Here is a 19,128-nt window from a genome sequence, read left to right as displayed (position 1 = left end):
ATCACTGGGAAGGTCTCACAATCCACAAGTGGAGCTGCCATGATCTGAGGGAATCTGTCTCTTGAAGAAGAAAGTCTACCAGGCTGCAGTGTTATTGTGAGCTTTTAAAAGAAACACAAGAAAATATGCACATACAGCCCCACTTTACTTCTTAATCCACCAAGGGGTTCTGGAGGAAGCTATTTTTACCTTTCAGAAGACTGACCATGAACCCACCAAAGAACAACAATCTGGCCATTTTTAAAAACTATTAATCATTAATTTGTCCTAAATCAGACTAAATGTTCTCAATGGGCTCTATGTCAGAGCCCAGTTTTCTCCAATTAAGTCTTAGTGGCCACCTGTAGGAGTTCAGGAGTTCTGAAGGAGTGTCTTTCCTGGTGCAAATTTGGCCAAATAAAATTATCCCTCTAAGGATGAGACGAATCATGCCCTGACCTTCAGCTACTGCATTTGATCATTTCTCCATTCCTTATACAGAGTCTGGTCTACTTTCCAAAATATGTCAGAAAGCAGGAAACCTTCAGATGTATTCCACCTCTTCCCTGCAGACCTTCTCTGGTGTAGCCACTCGTGGATCTTCCTCACATCTCTTTGTTTTCCTTGGAAAAACTTGCCTCTGAGTTTTAGTCAATCTTCTTTTTAACCATCGCCCAAGCCTTTTATTTTCTTGCTATATTTTTTTTTCAAATACTTAACTCTGTCATTGTGTAAAAGACAGCTCAAAATCAGACAGCTCAAAAGAAGACAGATCAAAAGCATGTTGACATCAACGTGTGTCATTGCCACTGCTCCTTCACTTAGAAATAATCTCTGTGTTGCACCAGTTGCTTCACTCCCATGGCTCCCTCTCAGCTTGTGTCACCTCACTTTGCAAGAAATGGTTTGTTCAACAATTTCCTCAAGGTCAGAGAGTAAGTCTTTGGCAAAATCAGGAGGAGGAACTTCTATCAGTTATCCTGGCCATCAAAGAGATGTTTTGATGCCTTGAGAAGGCTAAGCTAGAACAGACAGAGTTACAGGATAGAGCAGAAATTAAAAGGATCTCCTCCATGGATGCACCTTGGGCAGCACCAGAGCCCAGCCAGGGCTGCACCCAAATGAACCCAAATGGTCCCAAAATGAACCCAGGATGAACCCAAATGGTCCCAAAATGCACCCAAGATGAACCCAAATGGTCCCAAAATGAACCCAGGATGACCCCAAATGGCCCCAAAATGCACGAGCGCTGCCGGGGTCTCTCCCTGGGCTCAGCTCTGCTCCATGTGCACATTGCAGTTCAGTGTCCAACCCCAGCTGCAGCCCCTGCACTCCCATCCTGCTTGTTTTTCTCTCTGCAGCCCACGGGGTTTGTGCTCCTGGGCTGGGATTGGGATCATTTGTCCTTGGTGCCCAGCTGGAGCAGGAATTGTTTTGTCTCCCTGCTCTGTGCAGAGAGCTCACCATCCCATAATGTGAAGCTCAGACCCACACACTAAAGCAGCACAGAATGTGAAAAATATAAAATCTAAAACCTGAGGTGTCAGTTTGTGTGAAACATGGTCCCAGCCTGAGAAGCAGAGATGCTGTGCCATTTTCCAGCCCTGGTTCCTGATGCAAAGAATGAGAACCTCCATCAACTTCCCAGTTTCCCAGCAGTATCCCTCATTTGACCAGCATCTTCAAAAAGGGATTGTTTTTTAATCTTTGCTTCACTTAAACTGTCCAAAGCTGCAGGAGCAGGGGAGTCTTCCCCATTAGTGCAGCCTGGCCAGATGTCCATCATCCTGGATTCCCAGGGGTTGATTATTGCTCACCTGGCTTTGAGTTTTCTCTCCCCAGGATTGGCTTTGTCCATCTATGACTAACCATATGTTTAATCATATCCATGAAAATGACAGGGAACATTTATTGCCGTGCTCAAAAGCTTTGGTTTTCACACTGAGAAAATCTCTCACTTCATTATTGCTCTTCTTGGAGAGTCTTAATGTGCTTTGCAAAGAATCGAGTCATGGTGTATTTGCATGGCTGGAGAGGATTATTGCCTCTATTTTCCAGATGACAAACTTTGGCACAGAGAAGTTAAGTAGCCACTACAAGGGATCCCAGCAGCAGCCACAAACAAGACCCAAAATGGTCATCATGAACTCTGCTTCCTAAAAGTTCCCAGAAAAATCTTTTTAAAGATCACACTCTCTGAAATAAATAAATTAATATGTGACAGATACAGCTTTGTGAGGCATAAGGTAAGAACAGTTGCTCACAAGGAATGAGAAACACTGATGTCAGTTGTCAGCTTTTGTTGTTCCCACCCACAGCTTGGTACAACTCCAGAGTGTTTGCTGATATGATGTTTATCAAGCACCAGCATCAAGGAATTCAAATTATTGACAGGAAAGTAAAAAACTGAGTAAATAAATAAACAGTGAGAGGAGAAGCTCCCTCTGATGTAATCACCAGGTCCATTCTTCACAGGTTCCAGGAAGGATTTGTAGGAGCACACTAAGTTTTATACAAGTCAAAACTCTGAAGTCCAGTCACACTATTGTCCACATCCTGCCTTTTTTTTTCTCTCCTACATAAAAGCAAATTTTAGTCACCATCCTGTCAACACAGTGATGGGGACTGTACTGAATTTAACAATTTCATGTAGGAACATGTCACACATGATCGCATGTGGGAATCCAGGGTTCATACAGCCCATACAAAAAGAGAAGGGAGGCAAACTCTCCTACTGGGGTTTGATTATGAATGGTGTCTCACTGTCCACAAAGACCTCCACGTCACTTTTCCACTGTTCTACTTCTCCAAGCTACCCTTGATGAGAATATTACACCAAAAGGGAGCCCTGATGTTTCTGAGAAGGCAAACCTGGATGCAAACCCCTTGGAGCCCTCTGCCAGCTCTTCAGCTCTGCTGTGCCCTCCCAAGCCACCCAGGGAGAAGGGGCTGAGGGTCAGGCATCACTTACCATCACCTTGTGCCTCCCAATGAGGTTTGGGGACTCACAGAGGAGCTGCACATCTGACACTGTCACTGCACAGGGCTTCTCCCCCACCAGCACGGTGTAGTTCAGCCTGGCATTGCCTCCTGCCACCGGTGGGATCAGATTCCTGCCCTGCACAGAAAGGAACATCACACCCCAAAATAACCAAATAAACATCAGGAAAGAGCTTTCTTTCCCCCTCTGGTTCATTCCTGGGATACAAGTGTTGATATTGCATTTGATAGGATCACTGACACTGCTCCAGGCCAGGTTGGATGGATGGGGCTTGGACCAGCCTGGTCTAGTGGAAAGTGTCCCTGCCCATGGCAGGGGGTTGGAATGAGATCGTTTTTAAGGTCCTTTCCAAGCTAAATATGATTCTATTATGACATTTGTAGTTCGCCATTTGCTCACACAGAGAGGAAAAGCCAATTTAGAAACTCATGCAGAGAGCAGCATGAGTGGTCACAGACTCAAAGCAGTCACAACGGCCTGTCCTGCTCCTCCCTCTCTGCAGCTGAGTGGGAAATGTTCCATAAGTCCTGCACAACACAGCCCTCACTAAACATAGGCAGGCAAGAAAGTCAGACCCCTTTCCAAACATGCAAAAAGCATCAGCAGGTGAAATAACTTCTTTGCATATTCACCGTGTAAAAATAGTGATAGAGAAATGCTGCATCATAAAATTCCTTCTCTGTATTTCTGTGAAGTTTACAGAAATGGCAAGGGACTGGTTTGGGTTAAAACAGGGGTGAGAGGAAGATCTTGAATGAACAAGTGAAACAGAGTTGTGTATTTCACTGTCAGCCACATTGCAAGGGTAGATGTTCTCTGGTGAACAGCCGTGGGTACAAATTCAGGCTGCACACAGGAGTTTATAATTTTTAGTTATGGATGTGGGCAGTGTTTGGTGTTTGCTGATGGTGACTCTGACATGGTTCCATAAGGGGCAAGGAATGGAAGAAATTTTTGGGGTGCAACAGGATGTTTTATGGGGTGCTGGCAGGCACAGAGAGGCAAGAGACAGAATTTCAGTCCAGTTCTTGGTCCCCATCTCACCTTCAGGATGATGGGACTTCCAGGCTTCAGCTCCAGGATCCCTGAAGGATTGAAAACCTCGAAGATGGGGTTGGGGTAGTAGGTGAAGTTGGTTTTGTTGAGGATCAGCAGGGATTGCACATTGTCAAGGATGAAGCCAAACTCCTCCGGGCGCTCGGCGAGCTCAGACTGGTGATTGGGGTCCACAGCCAGAGCTGGGGCCTGGCAGGTCATCTCTGTGCTGTTCTGCACCTCACAGTTCTGAGGAAGAGACCCAAAACAAGGAATGTTTATGGGAAATAGGGACCCTGGCAGGTCATCTCTGTGCTGCACCTCACAGTTCTGGGGAAGAGACCCAAAACAAGGAATGTTTGTGGAAATAGGGACCCTGGCAGATCATCTCTGTTCTGCACCTCACACTTCTGAGGAAAGAGACCCAAAGCAAGGAGTGTTTATGGGAAATGTCCCCATCCTTCCTGGTGGGCAGATGGCTCTCAGGGAAAGGGAGGAGCAGACTCCCATGCGTTATTGTTATTCCCCATCACACAATCAAGGCTGGGCAGGGGTTAGGAAAGCCTTGCTGGGGCAGGTGTGTGGAGCAGTTTGCACATCAGCAGGGCCTCCTGTGCCTCTTGAGAGAGCTCAGCCTCTGTTGCCAGCATCAGCATCCTTCCCTGACTTAGTTTCCTTCTGGAAGTAGAAGTTTCTTCCCTCATTTTTTGCACAGCACAGATTAGTCATAACCTCACTACCACCTTGCAATTAGGTCTCACACTCTGGTTGTTTTTGCAAAAGTGTTTGTGCAGTGCATGCTCAGTTGTGGTCAGGATTCCAGCTTGGATATCAGATTACCTGAAATGAATCCCAGCAAGATGAAGAAGTAAAGACAAAGGTGAAGGTCTCAGAAGACCCTGAAGTTTGGTTCCAGCCCTGCCAAAAACCTTCTTTTTTTGTGTGTGTCCTTCAGGGATGGGGTAATATTTCTGGAAACAAATCATGCCCTCTTTTTTGGGCTGCAATAGGAGATTTCAAGCTCCAGAGCTGTCAGCCAGCCCCTGTCCCCACCGTGGCATGTCTCCTCCCCATCTCTGCAGTCATACTCACATTGACATGCTCCTTTCCACCATGCTTTGCCCGGATCTGGGGGTTTTGGATGAGGTCCAGGTGAGTTCCCCACACAGCAATGGGAGTGTTGCCACTGGAGAATAAGAAATGGAATTAAAGAATGAACCCAGATAATGGATCAAAACTCACTACACCAGGAATGGGTGATCTGTGTCCTTAAATGTTGGTTGTAAGGTGTCTGACCATGTCTTGTGGTCCAGTAGAGAGGGAAGGAAGAACAAACCAAATAATTTTTCATTCATTCATAAGGGGAGAAATAAGTGAAGACAAATGCTTGCTAAAACTGCCATGTCAGGCAGCCTCTGGGTATCGATGCAGGGCGACCCCAATGTAGAGAATCATGTGTTCTGACTCCATGATTTCAGAAGGTTGAACAATTGCTTTATTAAGATAGGTTATATTACACTATTAATGTATTAAAGCTATACTAAAGAGATACTATACTAAAAAAATACTAAAAAACAACCTGTTACTGTCTTCAGACAGTCACGACACAGCTTTGGAACAAATGGTCAATTAATCTAAACAACCATCAGCAGAGTCTAAATAACAAATCACTCTTGGTAAACAATCTCCATAACACATTCCACATGTTCCAAACAACAGGAGCAGCAAGTAGAGATAAGAATTTTCTCTTATTCTATAGGAAAAATGCTGGGCGAGAGAATTATGTCTCCCTCTGTTCAGAGAATGTGAATGCCACATCTGGGTGGTTCTCATTGTCAGGATTCAGCAATCACAAACCTTGGGGATGAGAAGAACAGTGGAGATTTAACACAAGGTATTTAAAATGGTCCAGAGGCTGTATCTCCCATATCACCTCAATCAGTCACAGAATTTAAGATATCCTGAATTGGGACTCACAATCATCTAGTCCAGCTCCTGGCCCTGCACAGACACCCCAACATTCCCCCCTGGGCATCCCTGGGAGTGGTGTCCAAACACTCCTGGCAGCCTTGGGGCTGTGACCATTCCCTGGGGAGCTGTTCCAGGGCCCAACCCAAACAGCCCTCACAGACCCAGTCCCATGGAAACAGCTCTTGAGCATTCTGGGTTGAGGTCTACAGCCCCATATCTAACCTGCTCTCAAACCTCACCCTGAACATGGCAATGTCACTTCAGTGAACCCATTGGTGCCACCAGGGAACCCAGTCCTGCAGCCATTAGAAGAAATTGAGCCAAACTCTTCAGCTTTGGTGTGCATCAGGCACTGGCCTAGATTCCATGTGGTGGCCCAGGTAGATCAGGATCCAACACAAACAGAGATTCCCAGTTTCTGTGTCCCCCGTGCTCCAAGGCCAATTTCCTGAGAAAGCCAGCTCCCACAAGCCACAGCCCACAGGTGTTGGAATTTAGGGTACAGGGAATATTTTTTGTTTGTTTTGAGGTTTTTTTTTTTTTAGGGCAATATTGGTTTTAATTTTTGTTTATGGAGAAGGTTTTCAACACTTTAGGATAGATTAGAATGTATAAGTGTGTAAAATAGGTAATAGTGTAGTTTGTTATAGGGTGAAAAATTTAGAGTTTTAGGATTTTAGTATAGAAGTAGATAGGAGATAAGATAGAAGATTTTAAGTGTTTGAAATTTTTTTATAGTGTTAATAGTATAAAGTGATTAGTTGGGAGAAGCGGTAGTGTAGAAGTTATATAAATAGATAAAAGATTAGTTATTAGTAGAAAGGTAGAAATAAAGTACATTTTAAGAGGTAATTAGATAAAACAGCTTTAAAACACCTTAAAACTGTACATCTTGTAACTATTTTTACTGTACTTTCTTGCACACTAAGTCTACTACAAACAACGTACCAAACTTCTGGTAAGATAAAAACAAACAACTTCAGACCAAAAAAAGTCTTGTATGTCTCTTAATCCTAACACAGAACTGTTAGAAAGAAATTTTCCCCACCAGGGGAGTTTCAAAAGCCCAACAAAAAGCCACCACATGGAGGTATCTGCTGGATTTTCTCACTTTTATGGGGAGATGTGGCTGGAGCCCTCCTCACTCCCTGCAGTCAGTGTCACCACAAGGAGACAGCTCTCAGAAACACCCTTCTCTCCTTTCCCCTGCCTCTTCCAGCTGCAGCCAGCAACTCTGGGACGTCAGGGAATGCGGGGGAAGGAGCAAGGAAGCTGCAAAGGAACCATTCCCAGGCTTCACAGGGTTGGCTCTGAGCACCACATTAAGGAGAACGGCTCATCACAGGCAGCTTTCACCATCCCAAATTGAGGCAGTATGGTCGATGCCCCATGTGAGGAGACATGAATCTTGACTCTATGTTTCAGAAGGCTGATTTATTATATTATTATATATATTATATTAAAATTATACACTAGAACTATACTAAAAATAATAGAGATAAAAGGATTCATCAGAAGGCTGGAAAAGAAGGAATAGAATCAATAACAAAGGCTTGTGACTCTCAGAGCCCAAGCCAGCTGACTGTGATTGGCCATTAATTGGAAATAGCCAACATGCACCAATCACAGGTGCACCTGTTGGTAAACAATGTCCAGACCACATTCCATCCACAGCCATCAGATAGTTAATTGTTTGCATTTCTTTTCTGAGGCTTCTCAGTTAGAATAGGAGAAAAATCCCGGCAAAGGATTTTTCATAAAATATCATGGCTACAAAGCAGCTCTGATCTATCAGGGTGAGCTCTGCTGTTACAGCATGAAGTGGGGCAGAGTGACCCAGGGCTGAAAGGAGAAGAGCTGTCCAAGAAAGCAAAACCTTCACCTGTCAGGGCTCGCATAGTCAGGACAGGAGGAGGAAATGCCATCAGCACACAGCCCCATCTCTGAGGGTTTCCCAGGGCGAGGAGTGCTCTCAGCAGTTTCAGCACCTGCCTCTATAACTCCCTTTGGAAACTGTCCAGGATGCAGTTTATTTCCTGCTGGGAAGGGGAGGCCAGGTGGAAATCAATGGGGTTGTGAAAAGAAAGCTCAGAATCCCTTTCCTGCCTCCAGGTAAAGCTGCATGTGCAGGACAGGTGAGGCACGTGCATTATAAATGAGAAAACACCAGAGAATAAACACCCCGGGAGGAAGAAGGCAGCAAATCCCCCCCGTTTCTGACCTTTGTTTTCAGTGTTCCTGATTTATCTTCCATTATTAATCAGCTGGGGAGGCAGGAGTGAATGCAAACACGCACAGAAGAGCTGCCAGGTTTGGGTGAGCTCTGCTGCAGCCCCTCCAGTGGCACCCACTCTGATGAACCAAACAGATTCTGGGTTTATCCAGAGAGAGCTGGCACAACCACATCTTGCAGCAGATACTCCTGGGATGCTTCTCTGGGAGGCTCCTCATGGTCTTTCACTCAAGGGCCGGACTGGTCCAAGGTTAGGGCAATATTTCACCCTGAGTTTTGCAGAGTGTCTCAAGTTTTTTCTCTCTGAAATATCAGCTATGATGGAAATTTGCTAATGGGAAATTTTACAGGGCAAACCCACATTTTGTTTTTTCCATAAGATCTGTTTGAATGCACAAGGGATCCTGATGAAGTCATGCATCTTAAAAGAGACCTGCTTTACAGAAAAAATTATCCTCTCTCCAAAATACAGCTTCCCTGTAAAGATTCCTGACATCATCCAGAGAGAATTCTTAAAACCCAGAAGCGTATAAACCAAATTGTTCTTTCTCCACTGTCCTGGATCTTCTGAATTTTGGCTGTGAGCCTTTATATTAATAATAAAAATATAATTTTATTGCTATTAATATGTAATTTAATAATAATATCATTACTAATATAATTAATCTCTGCAGATTCAAACCAGAAGGGATTTTATATCTTTACTTGGCTGAAAGTTCTATGTGTTCCACAAAAATCCAATGTGTGAACACACCTACAGGTATGTGTGTCTATATAAAGACAAATCCTTTTATTTAATCAACCAAATCTGTGCACACAGTTTTAAACCCACGTGTTAAAAATCCTCTGTTTGGGCTGGAATCTGAGCTTGCAGGCTCAGACCACAGGTAATAAACACAGCCACAGCACCTGACCAGAGAGAGGGAAAGAAAAAAGGTAAAGCAGTTTTTCTGTTTGCTGAAGACTTAAAATCTCCCCCAAACCCTCTCTGGCTTGAAAATAAAGGAAATTAAACTGTTTCTTGCCTTGAAAGTCACCAGCCAGTGGTATTTGTGCCTGCATCTGGATGCTCAGCCAGGTGGGAGCAGAGCCTGGAGACCTGCTGCTGCCCAGCAAAATAACAGAGGTGCCAAAAGCCCTCAGAATTTAACAGTTTATTGCCCCAAAAGACCCTGAGTATCATTTTCTGCCTGCAGACTCAGGTAATTGCTGGATGTAACTCAAATCAAACCCAGATCAAAAGTATTAATGGAGCTTCATAAAGTTTTATTTACCTGCCAGCCCAGTGTGACCTTTTTTTTTGGCTATGGAAATAAATTAGCAGTAATCTTTTCTTTATTTTTTTGAAAAATAAAGGTTTTAAGCCAGTCTTGGTGCATTAATCCACTGGTTTTGCACAGCTGGTTTAGTGGTAATCATCTTTCCTGAGAACAGCTCAGCCCCACAGTTATAGCACCTAAAACTGTCCCTGACACCCCAAACCCCTGTGGAAATCCTGGATATTCCATCTTCTCTCTCCAGGGTTGTGCACCTTTGGAGTGACTCAAAAGTGCTTAAGCAGGAGGATGAAATTGGGCAGGTCTGGTTAAAAATGCTCAAGTTGGTGCTTCCTGATTTCAGATGAAGAAAGCAAAGGGGAGAGGTGGTACCCAAAAATGCTCCATCCCTGGAAATGCTGAGATCATCCCTGGAAGTGTTCAAAATCTGCGTGGATGTGTCACTTGGGGACACATTTTGGTGATGAACATGGCAGTGCTGAGTAAAGAATTGGAGACAATTATCTCAGAGGTCTTCTCCAGCTATTAATTCCATGAGTGATGAGACATGTGCAGTCCCTGCCGTCCATCCCAGCAGCTACACACCCCACAAATAATCTAGTGCCCCCTAAACAAACACCTCAGCCTTATTTCCATTTTTTCTGGGATTTGGGATGGGAGATTCCATCCATCCCGCCATGGGACACAGAGTCCCTGCACCTCCAGGCTGGGCAAAGCTTTTTACTTCACACCTGAGGCATCTCCTTGGCTGCTCCTTCACCTCTGCCTGGCAGCTTCAGCAGAGAAACCAAGGAGGCTGTGGAGAACTCCTCACCTCCCAGCCACACCTGAGGCCAGAGAGGAAGAGGAGGAGGAAGAGGAAGGTTCCTGTGCTGCAGCTTTCCAGGGGATTTTCAGGAATCCACTCTCCTAGGCTGTCAATCTTGCACCTTTTAAGCAGCACTGAACTCGCTCTATGAGGGAGTAAAGTGATTTTTCATTTCACTGATAACCTGGACTCTGACTGGAAATAAAAGCCCCAAATGGAAAATCCTGACATTAAAGCTTCAAGCCCAATGTGCAAAGACTCAATCCAGCTAAATCAGTAAATTCCCTCACGGTAATTAAAGGCACTAATTGATTTGTGAAAACATCTTTGGGATGGGAGCTGAAATGGGGGGATTTACAATCCCTGCTCCTAATCCCCAGGGGCTCCAATCAGTCCAGTTTGACAGGGAAGCAGAGAGCTGCCATGGATGAATGAGGGGAGACTAAGATTTCTTATTTTGTATCTTTTCAAGGAAATACCAGTGCATTTAATGACCAATTTCTCCCTTCCTGAGGCCATTTCTCCAGGCTTCTGAGAGTTTGGGTATCACTTTGATGCTTTCCACAACCAGGGCAAGCGCTGCTCTCAGGCACCTTCATGTGAACCCTGTGAATTCACCAAAGCAGCATCAAGGGGCTGAAGAGAAAAAGGGATCCCTAACGAGGAGGAAGGCTCTTGGATAGGGCAGGGAGCAGGGCTCCCATTGTGTTTCATCTCAGGACAGAGCCCTGGGGATTTCAGGCACCGTGGCCAAGCAGGCAGTGCTTAGTCCTGAGGCATCAAGTCCATGAAGGCTGTGGAAAATGTGGGAATTTGAAGTCCATGAAGGCTGTGGGTAATATAGGAATTTCAAGTTCATGAAGGCTGTGGGAAAGGTAGGAATTGCAGCTTGCAAACTATGAGAGAATTAAATAGTTCATGGCTTAAATATCACTAAAATCATGGAAAGGCTTTTGCCCACTGTAGCAAACTGCAAAGAAGCAGCTGCTCATCTGTGACCACCAAAGCCTCCCCAAATACACCTACAAACAAAATTTGGACTGTGGAGGGAACTTGGGATGAGGTAAATGTGATACTATTGTCCAGTCCTCCCAGGCCCAGGGAGAAGAATGTGATTCTAGAAGAGACACTGGGATGCTGGTGGCTCAAACACTCAGGAGAAGCTGCCATGGGCAAAGCACCCACCCAGGTGCCAGGGGCAAGCTCAGCCCAGCTCAGGCTGCAGCTGGTGTTGGAGCAGATAAGGAAAGAGATGAAACCTGGGAAATGGGAACTTTGTCCTTATTAAGTGTGATGCCTTGTGAAGGCTGAGCTAGAGCAGAGGCTGGACAAAATTAAAGAATAAAATAGGGGTTTATTCAAAGGATCTCCTCCATGGATGCACCTTGGGCAGCACCAGAGCCCAGCCAGGGCTGCACCCAAGATGAACCCAAATGGTCCCAAAATGCACGAGCGCTGCCGGGGTCTCTCCCTGGGCTCAGCTCTGCTCCATGTGCACATTGCAGTTCAGTGTCCAACCCCACTGCAGCCCCTGCACTCCCATCCTTGTTTTTCTCTCTGCAGCCCACGGGGTTTGTGCTCCTGGGCTGGGATTGGGATCATTTGTCCTTGGTGCCCAGCTGGAGCAGGAATTGTTTTGTCTGCCTGCTCTGTGCACAGAGCTCACCATCCCCTGATATGAAGCTCAGACCCACACACTAAAGCACCACAGAATGTGAAAAATGAAAAATCTAAACCCTGAGACATCAAGTGAGTTCACTGTTCAGCTGTGATAATTCCCCTGCCCAGGGCAGTGCTGGGGCAATCACACAGAGCCCTGGCAGGTGCTCACTCTGCTGCTGGGCCATGATGGGACATAATGGAGCCAGCTGGGCTGGTGCAAGACGCAGCTGTGTCGACTTAGAAGGTGTCAAAAAACTTGTGATCCACCACATTCCATCATCCAGGTGTCCCTGCTCCACAGCTTTCCATCATCCAGTGGGAAACCCCCTGCTGGGTGTTCCCACCTGAGTATAAACCCAACACAAGTTGTGTTCTGGAGATTTGGCTCATAATTTCTTTGGGATGCCCCTTGTCATCTGATGGATCCAGTCTGTGACCATCACTTCAACCAACAGACATCAAAATTGCAATGGCCAAGTTTTGTGGTGCCTATGAGTGGTGCAGTCTTTCCATTCTCATCCTTTTCTTTCTTATGCTTTTTCTTATAATTTTAGGCTTTTGTGTTTTCATATTACTAGAGATAATAACAACCAAAATGGCTGTGTATCTGCTTTCCCCTAAAACCAAATTGTTCTAAAATAAACCTATATATATTTACATATATATATTTACAAACATTGATGATTTAGTGTCACTTCACTCTAATCCACCCTGAGGGATCTATTGGCTCTGGAAAGTTTCTCTGCACAAATTCTTGGTGGACAAAATGCTTGAAAGTCAGTTTCCTACACCCAAGGACCAAAGTTATCAGGGCAGTGCTCCTTTAAAAAACTGTGGGAGTTGGGAGAAGGGTTTTCCTGGGTTACTCACCTGAAGATGCTCCACTCAGGCTCTATCCTCAGGATGGTGGGATCCTCTACATATTCATAGTGCAGCTCCTGATGGATCTTGGCCTTGTCCACTCTCACGGACACCTTCACCTTCTCAAAGCCTTCATAGGAGGCCGTGGTGTTACAGACAATGTGCTTGGTGGATCTCCTGGGAGGAGGAGAAAGTAAATGTGAACCAGGTGCTACCAGCAGAAAAATGGTGCAAAAAAAGTACCCAACTATTTATTCTTATGTTCTATAGCCCAAACCTATGCACTGAAGATGTGCAACTCAGTGTGAGCCATTTGTGCTCCTGTAGCAGTCCCTGGGGAAGTGGCATTGCCTTTTCACTGGTTTAAATAAAACCACAAGAGCCCTCATCTCTCAGGACTCAGAGTAAAATCTGAACCCCAAGGGCAGTCCAAACCAGGCCTCTCTCCAGAAGTATTTCTCTGTGATTAAATATTTGATGGATGTTTCCTTCCTGCCTGCAGACATGTGCAGCAGCAGCTCGTAAAAGGGGTGTTTGCACCTCAGCTTTGCAGTCTGGGATCATAAAGTTTACTTTGCATTAGGACTGTAAGTCTTGTTTAAGTGCAGTTTGCAGCATGCCTGGGACCTCTGGAAGTGCTAATATAGTGGGAAGCATTTTATGATTAAAGAGGATTCTGCATAAACTTTCCTTTTTGGCAGGGCTCAAACCCAGCTCCAGGTCTGCATTCCTTTCAAAATGAATAAAAATCTGGGCACCAAACATTCTCAGACTTCCCAGTGCTGTGATTTGTGATGCAGCCTCACCTTATACCCCTGAAATGGGGGTGTAAGTCACCTCCAATGACTGCACCCTCCAGGTGCCCTCTAAATTCCTCCAAAAGAGAGTGCTCAATCCCTCCTAAAATTCCCCAGTCTTCAGTGAGCATCTCCAAGCAGCTGTGGCTCCCACTTGGCATTTCAAATCACAGCCTGTGACTTCACCCTGCTGAATTTTGGATGCTGGATCGCTCCACAGTCATGACAGGCTGCTAAAGAGGATCCCCACAGCCAGCAGAGGGAAGGGCATTGCCCCAGGGTAGTGCTCCCAGGTCTCCTGTGAATGAGCTTTTCCTCTGCCAAGGACATATTTGGGAGAAATGTGCCAACTTCATCTTCAGCCCCCATCTCTACTGGCAGCAAAATGTGTTGCTCTGGGTAGTTTGGAGCTGCAGGAGCCCCTGGGAATGGGATTCAGACTCATTCTCACAGGGATCAGGGAACATCCAGCAGGTAACAGTGACATTAAGCCTCTCTGAAGCGCCATTGAACAGGAGCCAACACAGAGCTGAAATGTTGCAAATCATCCATTTCTTAGCACTACAGGACTATTCTGGGATAAAAGGGAGGTGGTTTAGTACTTCGAACTGATGTTGTCAGATTTTCTTTGTCACCTCTACTAAAGCAGGGACATGAAAATGAATCTTTTAAACGACGCACTCCCAGAGCAAGTTGCAGAGCGCAGGACCGTGGAGAATTGTACTGAAATCTGACAAGGGGCCACGGGAAAAAGCACATCAAATACCAGTCAAAACAATGAAATAAATCCTATTTTCCTTCCCCAAAACTTGCCCAGCAAGGCTGTGCATGGTGCAGAATGCACAAGTCCTGTTGCAGCATAGATGTGGCCACGAGCAAAGGAGGCACTTGAGGGACAAGGTGGCAGGGCTGCAGGAGAAGTTTCCTGACTTTAATTGGCATTTAATCTTTCACACTCAGGCGTGAGCAGCAGGGAGGGCTCATCTGTACCTGTAGAAGAGGCAGGGTTGTCTCCCAAAGGTCACAATGACATTGCTGCCAGCGTTGAGGTTGTTGCCTGTGATTGTCACCTGGGTGCCACCCGACACTGGTCCTCGCTTCGGCTTCAGGTCAGAGAGGGTCAGAGTCTGTGGAGGCAAAGGGAGGTGTTGGAGACACAGCAGAGGGACCTTCCCTCTCCTGTTAGTGCTGGAGAGAGGGAGGCACCCCCAAGGATTAATCAGGGCTTTTGAAGTTGGCCACTTCTGGCTGATAAAGGAGCTTGAGGTGACACCAGACCTGTCAGAAACCCTCTGCTTGAATGCCAGGTTTGGTGGGATGAGTTCAGATCCAACCCTTCTCTGTTCTCACTCCAAAATGAGATCTGAAATATTCCTACAAAGACAGGTCCATGCCTGGAGCACCTTGGGTCACAACCTCTCATCTCCACTGCTTGTTTGGCACAGCCCAGGGGTCTTTTTGCTGTCACACACCACCAGCTCTGCAGGATAACTCAGGCAGTGAACTGGTTTGGTTGCATCTAAATGGGGAATCTCCACCTCCAAACAAGTGATGAAAATTGTTTGGTTTTGAGAAGATCACTCAACTTTATTGATTCTCAGAATCACAGGATAGTTTGGGTGGGAAGGGACCTTAAAGGTAGCCAGTCCTACCCCAGCCATGGGCAGGGACACCTTCCACTGTCCCAGGTTGCTCCAAGCCCTGTCCAGCCTGGCCTTGAACATTGCCAGGGATGAGGCACAGCTTCTTTGGCCTCCCCACCCTCACAGGGTTTGTTCTTGCCTCTCCCACAGAGAATCCCAGAAACACTGAAGTTGGAAAAGACCTCCAAGGTCATTGAGTCCAACCTGTGCCCCATCCCCACCTTGACAACCAGAACCGAGCTCATCCAGCTGTTTTTTGAACAGGTCTAGGGACTTGATTCCATTAGCTCCTGGTTCAATTCCAATGTTCAACCATCCTTTCCATGAAGAAATTCCTCCTGATGTTCAGCCTGGACCTGTCCTGGTGCAAAATTCCCACACATGACCCTAAATCTTTCTCTTATCTGACTTGGATGTTGACACAGCCTTGAGCTGTCCTTCACTGGCACATGGTGGTGGTGCTCCTGTTGAGGAGTTCTCTGAAATGCCTTAGCCACAGAAGCAGCACTGCCCACTTGAACACCTTTTCCCTTTTCCTGCTGATTTTCTGAGCCTCTTTTCCCAGCCTAACACAGCATTGTGTTAATATATCAAAAAGGGGCACAATTCCTTTAGAGGCCCCAAATCTCAAAACTCTTTTTCTTACCTTGCTACCCTCCCTTCTTCCCCAAATCAAGATAAAATACTCGCGCTCTGAAGGCACAGATCACCCTGTTACCACAATGCAGAGAGGAGACATCAATATTCAGGGAGAAATTTGGTGTTACAGTTTATTCTTTCATTTGCATTTTAATAGAAAAACTTTCCATTCAGTCCCAAGTGAAAAGCTACTATATGCATTTAAATGAAGATTATTTCTTTCCCCCTCTCTTTAAGAATGATGACACAAGTGCTTGAAGCTCTCAGCTCCTCTGAGCGAGCAGGTACATCACGCAGTCACCTTATTGAGCTTTGGAGACCATTAATCCATGTTTATAAAACCACCTGACACACACCACAGCTCCCACTCTCACACACACAGAGCCACCTCTGTTCCCAGGCCCCCCTGGTTTAATCATTTTGAAAAACAGCGGCAAGATTTCCATTTTTCCATTTTGCTCCTATTCTAAATGCAGCTCTTGGAGGAAGGGCAGAACATGAAAACCAGACTTACAGCTCTGTAGAAGGATCTGTGGTCAGAGCTGGGCACTTTCTGTCTTTAAACCTGGCTGGTTATCACCTGATGGTTTGCAAGCTGGTTTTATACTTAGAATCATGGAATTTTTGAGGTTGGAAAAGACCCCTAAGATCAGCAACTCCAGGCATTAACCCAGCACTAGCAAGACCACAACAAAAGCACCTCTCTAAGCACCTTGAACACTTCCAGGGACAATGATTCCACCACTTCCATGGACAGCCTGTGAAAGTGCTTGGCAACCTTTTAATCAAGAAATTTTTACAAAATCCCCCCTGAGCTGCCCTGGCCCAGCCTGAGGCCGTTCCCTCTCTCCTGTCCCTGTTCCCTGGAGCACAGCCCGACCCCCCCGGCTGTCCCCTCCTGCCAGGGACTTGTGCAGAGCCACCAGGGCCCCTGAGCCTCCTTTGCTCCAGGCTCAGCCCCTTCCCAGCTCCCCCAGCCTCTCCTGGGGCTCCAGACCCTTCCCCAGCTCTGTTCTCTTCCCTGAGGAGCTCAAAACTGGATCCAGGATTTGAGGTGGGGTCTCAGCAGTGCCCAGCACAGTCGGGTGGGCACTGCCCTGGGCCTGCTGGCCATGCTATTCCTGATACAATGCAGGTGCCATTGGCTTCTTGGTCACCTGGACACACCTGGCCTCATGTTCAGCCACTGTCCTTTTCATGTTCAGACCAGGTCCTTTCCCACTGGGCAGCGTTCCAGCCATTCTCCAAGCCTGGAGTGTGATTTTCTGGGAATATTCTCTACCATTCTCTTTTAATGGGATAAAAACCGCAGGAAGAGCATGGAAATTCAAAGGATGCACTTCAGTACTGCTACTTTATATTTTGGGTACCAACTCAAGCTCTGATGGCAGCTCCCTTACTGATGGACACCCCCACCAGTACAAATTCCTGCTACCTTGATGGCTGATGCTGGGAGGTGACCTCCCAGCTGGCAGAAGATGGGTTGGGAACGTCCAGCCTGGAGCCCAAAGCCCACACAGCAGCACTGCAGCAGTATCTGATTCAAAAATCATAGAGGAACATCTGAGTTAAAGACCCAAAAGACCTTTGTCCCACCCCTGGGTGGGTTCCCTGCCCTCTCCTTGGGGTGGATAAAGCAGCCATGGGCTTTTGAGGATCCTCACAGGCCACAGCCACACCAGGAAGGCTCCTTGGCAAAGCCCTGCTGTGCCTGGAGCCAATCTTACAAATGGGTTTGTGGCTCAGCTTTCAAAGCTGTGATCAACCTCTAATTATTCACAGTGGCCTTCCTGAATATTGCAATGCACATTCACAGCAAAACTCCAGATTATTCACCATTTCCTCACTGGTGGAAGGTGGTGGAAAATGCGAAGAGAGTCTTGTGGATCAGTGACAAACTGGAGAGTGATAACGAGGGAAAGAAGACAGGAAATTTTCTGTGTTTTCTAGGATTTTACCTACTTTCCTCAGCTTCCCAACCCTTTCTTTCCTCCAGCATCTCCTGCACACAGGTTTTCCACAGAGAAGCAGCATCAGAGCTGGGTCTAAACTGCCCCTCATGGAGCTTGTCATGACCTTGGTTCCCATTCCACTCCTCCTGGGAGCACAGGAAGAGTAAGATGTGACTCAAACACAGCTTGTGCACCTGCGTTTCCTTTCTAGAGGTTCCACGGTAGCAGCAAGAGGGGAAAGGATGAAAGGGATGGATGGGAAATGCTCCCCAAAACAAGGATTTTAGGAGCAGACTCAGAAGAAATGTGGAGCAGCCCACAACACCTGCACTGAGACACAATATTTTAATCTAAAGCCAGAATAAAGGTAAACTTTCTTCAGCACCCAAATTGAGAATGTAATATTTCTTTTAATTGAAAGACTGGGGCAATAATCACAGCAAGAAAATGAAGAACTGTAAAAAAAAATAATCATTTAGATCACAATAAATTTCATTTCAGCTTTGTTTCCCTCTTGGCTTATTGTACTTTCTAATGCAATTTGCAGGTTTTGATCACAGATGAGTTTAAAACAAACGAGCAGTTATTTGAATTTAAAAGTTCTGGTTAGAAAGGTGAAGAAGAAGCATTCTGGCATCTCTAAACTGAGCTACCTCTTTCTTACAACACTGAAATTAAATACTCTGTTGAGTCCAAACCATCATCTCCTCAAATTCTTGCAAGGCAGGGAACGGCTGAACCAATTGATCAACTTCAACCAAATTTTCCTTCAAACCTCTCAAAAACCAATTTTCCAGAAGATTTGCTATGAGTCAAGAAGTGACATTTATCTCCCAGGTGATGCCCTTCCTTGGTTTTCAAACATCTTCTTTCCCTTCAAGCTGCCACACACCACTGCAGGATGCCAAGGCACGTTGAGATTCCCGCAACAGCATCTCTGCCCTCCTGGCAGAAAAATCCGAGGAAGCTAAGAAAACACAGCTCCCACTGTGAAAGAACCGGACACGGGAGAGGGAATATGATGGGCAGGCTGAAGAGTGTCTGTATTTTGGGTTGGGTTTTTTTTTTTTTTTTTTTTTTTTGTCTAGCAGAGAAAACCCCGGTGGCTTCGTGCTCGTGCCCTGGCAGCCGGGAAGGCGGCAAGCGGAGGGAAAAGCTGTCACAGATGGACACGGATGATCAAAACCAGACAGTAATTCCAGGAGCAGCAAAGGTGACACGCTGAAGTGTAATGTCCTGGAAAGAGCCCTTCTGGCTGCCTGGTAGGGGA

General features: G+C 46.0%; 1 protein-coding gene across 3 annotated transcripts in view; it reads right to left on the bottom strand.

Moving 5' to 3' along the window:
* The window catches only part of PLXNA4 (plexin A4), a 451,266-nt gene that overhangs the window by 53,515 nt on the left and 378,623 nt on the right, over positions 1–19,128 (bottom strand). For all 3 annotated transcript variants that reach the window (XM_064421667.1, XM_064421666.1, XM_064421669.1), the window contains exons 15-19: positions 14,615–14,751; positions 12,837–13,004; positions 5,108–5,201; positions 4,025–4,264; positions 2,951–3,097 (exon numbers count right to left, since the gene is read on the bottom strand). In XM_064421667.1, the coding sequence (XP_064277737.1) occupies positions 2,951–3,097; positions 4,025–4,264; positions 5,108–5,201; positions 12,837–13,004; positions 14,615–14,751 (786 nt within the window). The remainder of the gene's footprint in view (positions 1–2,950; positions 3,098–4,024; positions 4,265–5,107; positions 5,202–12,836; positions 13,005–14,614; positions 14,752–19,128) is intronic.

Source organism: Passer domesticus, chromosome 5, assembly GCF_036417665.1.
Source record: "Passer domesticus isolate bPasDom1 chromosome 5, bPasDom1.hap1, whole genome shotgun sequence".
NCBI lineage: Eukaryota > Metazoa > Chordata > Aves > Passeriformes > Passeridae > Passer > Passer domesticus.
Note: the sequence above shows the minus strand (reverse complement) of the source record. Positions and strands in the feature narration are given on the sequence as shown.